At 38.5% G+C, this 12,360-nt stretch overlaps 1 protein-coding gene across 3 annotated transcripts in view; it reads right to left on the bottom strand.

Annotated features, from left to right (window-relative positions):
* Positions 1-12,360, bottom strand: part of LOC110260239 (uncharacterized) — a 440,837-nt gene that overhangs the window by 241,476 nt on the left and 187,001 nt on the right. For all 3 annotated transcript variants that reach the window (XM_085021871.1, XM_085021872.1, XM_085021873.1), the window contains exon 4: positions 1,183-1,293. In XM_085021871.1, coding sequence (XP_084877997.1) covers positions 1,183-1,293 — 111 coding nt within the window. The remainder of the gene's footprint in view (positions 1-1,182; positions 1,294-12,360) is intronic.

Below are 12,360 nucleotides of genomic sequence, written 5' to 3' on the forward strand. Positions count from 1 at the left end.
CCTCTGAACTCCTAAATTAATGAAGGACTTTCACTGATGCTTCAGCGAAAACATCATGATACCAATAGTTCTGTTTAATAAACTACTTTTCATTTAGAAAATAGTAGCAACAACAACAATTTTAATAGCAGCTAATATATGCTGATCTCTTTCCATATGCCAGTCGCTGTCCTAAAAAGTGATGTCACATGTGAAATCACCTTAGTCCTCACAATACTCCAGAAATTTAGTTAACATAATTATGTCCACTCTACAGATGAGGAAATTGTATCTCAGAAAGTTCAGGTAACTTATTCAAAGTTAGTTTGATAACAAAGGTGGAGCCAGGATTTTAGCCGAAGCAGTCCAACTGTAGAGCCTCATGCTTTAAGATCATAATATATTTCCTTCCATTCTAATAGTTACTTTTCTCACTACAAAGTAATTCTGAGCTTTAAAAATCGCATAAATACAGATTTAAGTCCTGATGTGTGACCCTAGAAAAGTCACTGAATTTCTTGGAGACCTAGTTTTTTTTTTACAAAGATAACCATACAACTCTGCCAGGTTAACTGTGAAAGTGAGAGGTAGTACATGGTAGCCATTCAATATATGCAAAGTATTACCACAGCACAGACAGGACCACAGACCATCAAGATTAAAAAGGGAAAATAAGCAGGCAAAAGATATAGAACCCAGGTACTAAGGATATATCTCCAGGGAAAGGGATTACCTTCACAAAGACTGAAGGAAGTAATTTCCTTTAAGTAACTTGGTGATAAAGTAAACTTTGACTATACTTGCAAAATAAGAGATTTCAGGTAATAACATTAAACAAACAACAAATAAAGGGGATCAGTAGATTCCGTACAAAGAAAGAAAACAAAACCCAAACCATTATAAAACATTACGCTCTGAGCCATACCAAGCCACATTAATTCACATTGATTGATCTTTGAACTGATGCTTGTGTCAGAACCCATTTGCTTATCATATATAATGCAATATCCACAAAAGCAGCTTAAGTCAAATCCCATGTTAAACCAGACATAGTTCTTTATCCTATGTTGTGGAGGAGCCCTCTCTATGACTCTATTGTCTCAAAGAAGCTCCAGGTGAAAAAATCACTATAGTTGAATCCTAGACGGAGTGGACACCCATCAAGAACCTGATGTTTAGTGTGGAAAGACAAAGATAACAGACCTTAGAGAAGATCACATTGGCCAGGTCTCCAGCCTTCGTGTGCTCTGCATTCTCTAAGTAATGTAATTTCCCAGTCCAGTAGAGGTTCACAGCCTTTCCACTGTGAAAATACTACAAAATAAGATGAAAAGAAAAAAAGAAAAAAAAAACATTAGGAAAGAGATAGTGGAAATGAGAACACAAACAGCAAAAACACAATCTAAAATAGGCTGAGAAAGGATCTGATATGCCAGCAGCAGAAATCCCATGAGCATTTTGCTACCACAAGTTGGAATCTTCCATTCTGTAGGTCCCTGTCATCACAGTGCACTGCAACAAAAAAGTAAAATGTATAAAGATAAAATTTATTTTTTGCTAGTTTGTTTTGTATACATCAAGTTCTCAAACAAAAGCTCGAATTTAAAAAATTCAGTCAATTAAACTTGCAGTTGTAAGACCTACTTAATTCCTGTCTACTAAAACAAAATCAACAATCTTTCCAAGAAAGCTTTCAAAAAGGATTTCATTCATCAAATGTTATTACATCCTTCAGAAACCGACTTTGAAGACATCTATTAGAATATGAAATAGTTATATGGCTATATCCTGCGCCATGGTGTTTTAATCTGCTATTATTACTTGAATACCTAGTAAGCACTCAAAGAATATTTGCTAAATAATAGGAAGAATTTGCTAAGGAGTTTTAAATCCTTTCATAACTTCAAAACTTACCATTTCACAATAATTAAGACCAAGGGATATGAGTCCTAATTCACTATCTGTGTCCTTAAGGAGGTTTTTGTAATCCTCGGATTTTTTATTTAAAAAAATCTCAATATGTAAGTACTTCTTCCATTGGGTGGTCATTTAGATTAATAAGATAGTTGTTATAAAACCCTTAGCTGGAAACCACACTCATGATTCTAAAGCACTAGAAAAACATTAGCTACACAACTTTACACCTCATCTTAGGCAAATAATGTACATAATTCTTCAACCTGCCCTTTCGGCTATATGATGTATATACTGAGGCTTTTTGTGATAGTATCAAGTATTTGGTCATTGCAAAATGACACACTTTTTGGTGGAGATTTGTGAGACTCACCAACAAACAATGAACAAGAAATGTCTCAGAATTTGACTTGTTCATGACTTCAAAGTTGCTTACTGGTAGCAGGAGACGGAAGTGGATTCAATAGCAGAGACCAGAGTACAGAGGCAAAGAGGGAGAGAATAATACATTATGAGAAGAAAAGGGAATGCCCCATTTTCTAATGCCGATTCTCACACCATGTTTGATAGGAACACTGAAAAATCTGGGTCATCCATAATAACAGTTACATGGAAAGGAAAGGATGCTGCCCCCTTTTTTGGCAGGGGCAGGGCGAGAAGGAAGTTGGAAAGAGGAGAAAGAAGCAGAAAAATTCACTATATATACAAATGGAGATGAAGGTATGTCTGGGGTGGGGGCAGTGCAGTATGGCGGACAGAGCATGAGTTTTATAATGGGAGAGATCTAAGTATGGTTTTCTACCTGGGTTATTTATTACCAAGGCTAAGTACTAATCGTTCTTTAACTATTTGTGCCTCTCTTGATTCATCTTTCTAATGGCAATAAAAATTGTAATTATGTCATAGGGATGTTGCGAAGATATATTGAAACTGGTTGAGTTGAGTCGAGTACCCAATCCATTTTCTGGTCTACGTGAGGTACTTAAAAAATACTTCTCACATATTCTGCAGGCAAAGAGGGTACAAAAATGTTGCTGAATCATCATTTCTTGCATATGTTTACTTATTTTTTCCATAAGAATTCTTGGTAGTTGTGGGAGACTTGTGTTGTGTCAGCTTAGCTTAGCTGGGACTACATTTTCCAGAATCCACCTTTCCCTCATGTGATTTATCAGTTCAAGCTCAGGGAAGGCAGAAGTGAAGCCCCAGCTGTCTTCTGGTGCTGAGAAAGTTGGTGCAGCACAAGGCACTGTTTCAGCTCCTGCCTGGTGGCACAGACCCCCTGGCTTCTTAGGTGGAGGGTGGCAGCAGCAGGTGCTCAACTCCTCCAGATCCTACTGCATCTCCTACTCTGAGGTCTCCAACTCTCAGCCCAGGTGTGTGTTTATCAATGGGACAAAGGAGCACTAGCTTCTTCTTAAAGGACAGCTTCATCATCAAAGTTTGAAACTTGTAGGTGTTAAGGAGCCCATACAGGATTCTTCTCGAGGGTTCCAGCTCAGACTCACAGGTTCCAGTTTGGCCTTGTTTCTCCCATTCCACAACCATATTCCCTTCCCAACAGTATGCCTGCAGATATCAGTTTCCAGCACTAGACTCCAAACTTCACAAGTGCTGTTTCTTCTGCTTGTATGATCATGTAAGGTTAAAACTTTTCATCCCTATGTTCACTGCAGCACTATTCACAATAGCCGAGACATGGAAACAACCTAAATGTCCATTGACAGATGAATATCTTAAGAAGATGTGGTGCATATATACAATGGAATACTACTTGGTCATAAAAAGGAAAAACTAATGCCATTTACAGCAAAATGGATGCAACTAGAGATTCTCACACTGAGTGAAGTAATTCAGAAAGATAAAGACAAATACAATGTGATGTCACTTATATGTGGAATCTAAAATATGGCACAAATGGGAGTTCCCGTCGTGGCTCAGTGGTTAACGAATCCGACTAGGAACTATGAGGTTGAGGGTTCGTTCCCTGGCCTTGCTCAGTGGGTTAGGGATCTGGCGTTGCCGTGAGCTGTGGTGTAGGTTGCAGATACGGCTCGGATCCCATGTTGCTGTGGCTGTGGTATAGGCCGGCGGCTACAGCTCCGATTTGACCCCTAGCCTGGGAACCTCCATATGCCGCGGGAGTGGCCCAAGAAAATGGCAAAAAGACCAAAAAACAAAAACAAAAACAAACAAACAAACAAAAATAAATAAAATACGGCACAAATGATCTTATCTACAAAACAGAAACAGATCATGGACAGCGAGATGAGACTTGTAGTTGCCAGGGGGAAGGAGGGAGGAAGTGGGATGGGCCGCAAGTTTGGGGTAGGTAGATGAAAACTGTTACATTTGGAATGAATAAGCAATGGGGTCCTACTATACAGCACAGGGAACTATGTCCAATCTCTTGGGGCAGAACATGATGGAAGATGGTATGAGAAAAAGAATATGTATGTATGACTGGGTCACTATATTATATACTGCAGAATTGACACACTACTGTAAATCAACTACACTCTAATAAAAAAATTTATGATAAATTCCTATTAAAAACATATATAGATATATTTGCAGATAAATTCATCTCTTTATCCTTGTCATCTTACTTCTCTGATTATCTGTTAATAACCTTAACTGATACAGTAGGCTCTCTATCTATGTTCCAGGAAGTGTGTTATAGATTGACAAAACATATGAACAAGGTTCAGACCCTACAGTCACAAAATATCACAATTTTTTTTTTTTTTTGTCTTTTTGCCTTTTCTAGGGATGCTCCCATGGCATATGGAGGTTCCCAGGCTAGGGGTCCAATCTGAGTTGTAGCCGCTGGCCTACGCCAGAGTCACAGCAACGCTAGATCCAAGCCGAGTCTGTGACCTACACTACAGCTCATGGCAACACCGGATCCTTAACCCACTAAGCAAGGCCAGGGATCGAACCCACAACCTCATGGTTCCTAGTCGGATTCGTTAACCACTGAGCCATGACGGTAACTCCAATATCACAATTCTTAAAGGAAAATTCAGCCATCACACATCATATAAGAAATTATAAAGTTTCTATGGATTTGCCTAATCTGGACAGATTATAAAAATTAAATTATATAATATATCACCTATGTGTCTGGGTGTTTTTTTCACTTTAGCATGTCTACTAGGCTTATCTACATTACCAGATGTATCAGTATTTGACATTTTTATGGCTGAATAATACTCAATTGTATAGATATATCACATTTTGTTTATTCACTTATCCATTGATGGACATTTGGGTTGTTTTCAATTTTTGGAACTATGTAGTTCCAAGCCAGATAGTAATAGTTACACAACATTGTGAACATGCCACTGTATAAATGCGATTGAATTACACATTTAAAAATTTTCATTTTATATTTAATTTAATTTTTTTACTTTATTTTTTATCTTTTTAGGGCCACACCCAGGGCATATGGAAGTTCCCAGGCTAGAGGTCCAATTGGAGCTGCAGCTGCCGGCCTACACCACAGCTCACAGCAACACCAGATCCTTACCCACTGAGTGAGGCCAGGGATAGAACATACATCCTCATGGATACTAGTTGGGTTTGTTACCCTTAAGCCACAATGGGAACTCCCTAAAATTGTTAATTTTATATTACATAAATTTCAGTTCAAAAAAAATTTAAGGTTATGACGTTATAAAGTTGGTTTCATTTAGTTAAAAAATTATTACATGTATCTACAATTGTTCAGAGTGCAATTAAATAGACTCACTGGAGTTTATAGGTGCTAAGCCAGTAAAAAGTATGTTCATTAAACTAGATATTTTCCATGATAAGATCAGATGTTTTCCACATTTGACTCCAATCTACTTCGTATATTATTCTTTGCTCTGCTATTTTGCTATAAGCCTGCCATTGATTGGCTTTTTGACATGCACATAAAATCAATTAGCATTCAGCCTCTGAGAATAATTCTCTTAATAGATTACTGCTTTCACCATTCAGCCAACAGAAAAACACTTCTTTCCACACCACCCCATACTTATTTAGGAAGGCATTTGGTAACACTTATCAGCCAGCACATGCCAGCAATTAGATGTCAATAGAATTCCTATGTTCAATCATTTATATACAAGGACTATATTAGCCAAAATTTCCAGTCCTCTCACAATTTTCTGAACTCATCAGTTTTTGTCCTTTTATGATGGGGTGACTTTAGAGACATCGGGTAGAAGCCCACAACTGCCTTAAAACTTCCCCTAAAAAAGGGGACAGTATGAAAATCAATTTCAAGATGGAGAACATGAGAAATTCAGTTCTTTCCCTCATGTTTCAGGAGGTACAATAAAAAGCCAGTATTGTCCTTCGACTGCTAACTCCACTTTATTTTTTTTTTATTATTTTACTTCTTTCTTACTTGAAAGATCTAATATGAATCAGTCTTACAGAAATTTCTGACCCCATCTCTCTCCATTATCCTTCCCTTGCACTATGCACCATATTCCAGAAACTTTACATTTAGTTCCTTGAACATGTCAAACTCATCTCCGTCTAAAACCTTTATAGTTGCTGTTACTTCTTGAATATTCTTTCTCAGCAAGGTTATTTTTTCCAACATTCAAATACCAAATCGTTTGGTACCTTTTCACAGTCGGCTGTGTTCACATGATCTGATGGGATTAGTGCTCTGATAAGAAGAAAAGGAGACATCCAAGCTTTCTCTGTCTCTCCCCTTGTATTTGAACAAAGAGGTCACGTGAATGCACAGCAAGATGGTGGCCCTCTGAAAGTCAAGAAGAGGCTTCTGGCCAGAAACCAAAACTGCCAGCACATTGATTCTGGATATTTAGCCTCCAGAACTGTGAGAAAATACATTTCTGTTCTTTAAGCCAATTAGTCTATGGTATTTCATTAAAGAGCTCAAGTTGACTAAGGCAAGAGTGTTTCAAGAAGGAGAGAATTATACAGTGTGTGAGATGCTGCTGAGTCTGAAGTAAGATGAATACTGAAGTATTCATTGAATTTAGTCATGTAGAACTATGGCGCACATACCCACATGTACACATTATACACACGCACATACATATATACATATAAATGTATTATATCTGATTTTTGGTTTTACCATTTGGTGATATGCCTTCTACAACTTCAGAAGACTGTGAATTTATGTCCTATTTATATTTCATCCTAAACTTGAGGGTTTTTTTTTGTTTGTTTGCTTTTGTTTTTTAAGGCCACACCTGAGGCATATGGAAGTTCCCAGGCTAGGGGTCAGGTACAGCTAAGACTGCAGACCTACACCATCACAGCAACGCCAGGTCTGAGCTGCATCTGCAATCTACATCACGGCTTGTGTCAACGTGGGATCCTTAACCCACTGAGCAAGGCCAGGGATCAAATCCGCATCCTCATGGATACTAGTTGGGCTGGTTTCCACTGAGCTACAACAGAAACTCCCTAACCTTGAGATTCTTATTGGAGACTCTATTTCCTAATAGCTTAGTCCTCAGTCTTTTGCTCCCTATTTATTTTGTTTCCTACAGGAACCATTTTACATATCTCTGCTGCCTGCCTACTGGCCTAGGCCACAGGCACAGCAACACAGGATCTGAGCCATATCTAAAACCTACACCACAGCTCACAGCAATGCTGGATTCTTAACCCACTGAGAGAGGCCAGAGATCAAACCTGCATCCTCGTGGGTACTAGTTGGATTTGTTTCCACTGCACCACAATGGGAACTCCTACATATTTATTTCTTTTTTATTTTTTCTCTTAATTTTTTTTTTTAGGGCTGAACCTGCAGCATATGGAGGTTTCCAAACTAGGGATCAAATTGGAGCTACAGCCAATGGCCTACACCACAGCCAGAGCAACGTCACATCCAAGCCACTTCGGCGACCTACACCACAGCTCATGGCAACACCAGATCCTTAATCCACTGAGCAAGGCCAGGGATTGAAACTGCAACCTCATGGTTCCTAGTCAGATTCATTTCCCCTGCTCCATGACAGGAACTCCCATATTTCTTTATGTAAGATTCTTTACATGACTCTCTCTCTGACTGCATTTCTTCACTGGTCAAGAGTTCAGTGACCCTAAATTGTTTAAAATGTCCATGAATCACTTTTTCAGTTTATAACTTACTAGTTCAGACCTCCTGTAATCATCACTAATTTTAGATTTAGCTCTATAGGAATGCTGAGCACAAATAACTGTACACTGTTTCCAACATCTTGCTTTGACCGTAAGTTCTGGGGTTCCAGGCATATGCTGAATAGTTGAAAAACTGCAGGCTCCTCAGCAGTTTTCATTCACAGTCTCTCAGTTCAGGTGCTTGTCTTCTCAGTGTAGAGGATATTTGTCATATTCGGCAGTTCTCCAACAACATCTCTTTCCTTGTTGGGAGAAAACAGAGATCGTTGGAGTACCATCTAATGATCTTTCTGTTTTCTTTGGAGCACTATTAGCCAGAACAGGAGCAAATGTTCCAGTCTCAGTCAACTGGAAGCTCCAAAATAGGACAGAAACTTTTTAGCAAGAGACACACAAAAAAGAGACCATTTAGATTCCTACAGAGCAGCAGCAGCAACATTAGCAGCCATGATGTCCTCCAAGCAGCAGCAGCACTAGACCATCCTGCTTGGGCTCAAAGCCTCGGGCTTCCTCCCCCTTGACAGAGAAGACTAGAAGTGCCTTGGTTCACACCCAGTCTCTGTGCCTGGTTCTCTATCCCCTCATTGATTCTATGACTTTGGTATCCTTGCAAATTTATATAGTTTTCCCCTTTTCTTTTTTCCTAACATTTACCAGTTAGTTTTTGTTACCTGCAATCAAAACATTCCTAACTAATTGAGAGGTCTTCACATGATGGATCCAAGTAAGAACCAAGTAACCAGGCTTAGCAGCTGAGCTGGCATTTCCTAACAGAATTACTTGTTACTCTTGGCAGATTTCAGGGGGAAAAACCCACTGCTGTGCCAGAGTTTCTGTTGCCAATGACTATCACTCTGGGGGTATTCTCCAGAGAATGAGAACATTGGAAAAAAAAAAAAAGCATTGCAATTTAGATTGCCACTCCATTTAATAATGGGGAAATGGTACTACTTTACTGGTAATTAATTGTTTAAAAAGACCATGTAAAATGTCAGCTGGACTCTGTTTATTGGAACATATCAACACATTAAACAAACTTAGTCTTGCCGATTTATGCTAGACAGCTAAGATGACAAATATGAATTGAAGCTGTTACAAACCTGGCCCTGACTTGTAAAAATGTCTATTTTGAGTAACGATTAAGTAGGGCTGTATGTATATGTGTATTTTCTTGCCTCTAACGAGAGACACAGACTTACGAAAAAGTTGTTTATCCTTTGAACACCAAACATCATACTGAGTCCCTTTGAAAGGTTAAAATTTGGAGCCATTGGTCTGTTATCTACAGAGAGAAAAACAATACTGTGGTTTCAGGAGAAATGGATAGGAGGGTTTGAAATGGGAAGAAAAACACCAACAGGAATGATAAACTGGGTTTTAACGACAAAGTCACTTTGCCAACTGTAACTCGGGTGCAGGGTAAGCTGATCTGACTTCATTAGGTGATAGCCAGCCTCCCAAAGCCATCATCAGCCTGGAAGAGAGCCATATGTGTTGGTCGCACAAATGGACATTGATTTTTCAATAAACGGGAACCCAAAGCCAACATCACTCCAATGATATCTTTTCTCAGGAGAAAGGATTTCTCGCTCACGCCTGGCACCATGTCTCAGCTCTTATATTACAAGAATTACATGGGTGAAGCAGAGTAGAAAACATCAGCTCACTTAAGTCATGTGATAAATGAGGCAATTAAGTCAATTAGATGCACAGTTACTGAGTTATATCTGTTTTGCTTTGTAAAATCTAATTTTAAATAGGATCATTTGTCTTACCATACTTGACAGCATTAGAATTCTGCGGGGCAGAAAAAAAATGTGGTTCATTACTCTAAAAAAACAGTGCCTACTTTCTCAACTGGATAAAGTAACTTTGCTCTTTAAGTTGGAGGCAGTGATCCCTTAGCTCTTTCTCTGTAGGAAGGTAGAACGTATTTTGTATTTACTATTTGCCCACATTTCTTTAAATGAATGGCGTTTCTACCAGTCATCATGTGGTTGGGGGATTAACAGACAGAACATTAAGTTTTTCAATGCATGATTCTTTCTGGAGGAAGAGAGAGGGTGTAGTTGAAGCAGATTTACCTTGTTTGGAGAAGATTCTCTTTAGGACTCAGTAATGAAAATATGAGCAGGCACTCTTGTCTAAGGGAAGAGTGTCAGGATCTTTAAGTGGCTTAACTAAAGGTGTTCACCACAAGTCTACCCCCTTAGTATGCAGAAATTGTTACTGGAGAAGAGGTGTATAAATGTATGGAGGAGCCCAGGAGGCTTCTGGGAAAGGTGACCATTAATAAGACCGTTTCCTTTTGAAGGAACACTTCTAGAGCTTCTGATGGACTGTGATGTTCCATCTAAGGTGGGTGGGAAAGTCAGGATACCTGGAGCCAGTACAGGAAACTGTGAACGAAGGTAATACTTGATTGGTGGCCAAGGTCAAATTGGATGCCTATTAAGAAACTGCTTATGAACAAAATTGTGTTTCCTTTGCCTTCTACAAAATATATTTCCTTTGTTTTAAAGTAGTGAACCAACTAAACTTAGTGAACCATTTAAAAGCTAAACTATTTCACATAAAATATGAATTACTTTGGCCGGGGCACATGATCTGCAGTTTACTGAAAAGCCTAACACTCACATACATACTCTTACTCTCCCTGCTTCGTCCATTTCTTTAACTCTGTAGAACACAGAAGACAGCTGAGTTCTTCACATTTTGCCAAGATGTCTGTGGGGAGAGGGTGCAAATTCTGTTTACAGAATCAGGCTGAGATTAGAAGCCCCTTTAACCCAGCCACTTGGGAATATGGGTAAGAAACTTTGACTGAATATGTGAAGAGAAACTGAGTTGTAGCTTTTGGGAACATCCTTGATTGAAGCAGGATTTGAAGAGTTGTGATCTTACACACTAAGGGGTGGGGATCTAGCAAAGGCATTATTGCGAGAGTAGACAAGGACATCAAACATGGGTTTTTAAGGTAAGATTGCTGGTTAAAGTATATGTAAATCATAAATTTAAAAAATATTGTCACACTGACCTCAGAAAGGTTAAACCAGGTGATATACCAACCAACAATTAATAAGAAATGGGTCTGCATACTAGTCATCTATAGCCATTGTTGATCTTTTTAAGTTTGCTAACATGATAGGGAAAAACTGGTACTTTGATTTGAATTTCCCCAAATAATAAGCATATTTTCAGTTGCAAGCCATTTTTATTTTTCCAAAGAACAGCCAGTTTATAACTATTGTTCCTTTTTCTTTTTAGGTTATTTGCTTTTCCTTATTGAACTATTGGAACCCTTGGATGGTTCTCCTTTCTCTGCTGTATTTGTTGCAAATATTTTCTTTCAACCTGTTAATTGCCTTTTAACTTTGCTGTTGGATGTTTCATTGCGCAGAATTTAATTTTTTTTTTTTATTTTGGGGTTTAATGTCTTTCAAAGGTCCCTTCAGCTCCACAATTGCCAAAGTAATCTCCTAATTTCCTTTAATAAAGCTGTTGGTGTTTTGTATTTGTATTTGATTATTTAATCATCTGAAAGTTGTTTTATGTTTGCTATGAGTTAGAGACATAATGTTTTAAAATAAATAGATATCAGATTACTTCAACATCATTTTCTCATTATTTGAAATCCTAATTGTACTTAAATTAACAAGTATCTTTTTGCATTTTAGCTCATTTTGAAACTCTATAAGGCAACTTTCTTACTGGAGATTTGGGGTTGCTGATTGCTCCATCCTTCTCTCTGGATTCCTCGAAAATTGATAAGAGACACAGAGTCTGATAAGGATGAAAATGCACAGCATCTGGTTTACATTGGCTGAGTACTGTGTAGTAACCTCTTGAAAATACAGAATTCTAATATATTGTGTAAAGGATGTAGGGAGTTCCTGTTGTGACTCAACTAGTATCCAGGAGGATGTGTGTTTGATCCCTGGCCCTGCTTAGTGAGTTAAGGATCAAGTGTTGCCATGAGCTGCAGGGTAGGTCGTAAATGCATCTTGGATCCGGCGTTTCTGTGGCTGTGGCATAGGCTGACAGCTGCAGCTACCATTTGACTCCTAGCCTGGGGAAAAAAAAAGGATGTAGTTTGGTTTGGAGCCAAAGTGAGGCTTTCTATTTCTCCTCTACAGATTTATATCTTAGGATCAGTGAAAGGATGAGATCTGCAAAGCAATTACTCAACCAGCTTAAGGAACAGAATGCCAGCATCCCAAACCCATTTTCTCAGAGTATTTGTCACAATAATATCTCCCCACAAGGAGAAGCAGAAATTCTCTCTTCTCTAATGAAAAATACAAAATAAAAGCAATGACTATCCTT

The sequence above is a fragment of the Sus scrofa genome, chromosome 4 (assembly GCF_054392235.1).
Source record: "Sus scrofa isolate SSC_HxYL_T2T_F1_AM1 chromosome 4, Sscrofa_HxYL_maternal_Yorkshire_Landrace_v2.0, whole genome shotgun sequence".
Taxonomy (NCBI): Eukaryota; Metazoa; Chordata; class Mammalia; order Artiodactyla; family Suidae; genus Sus; species Sus scrofa.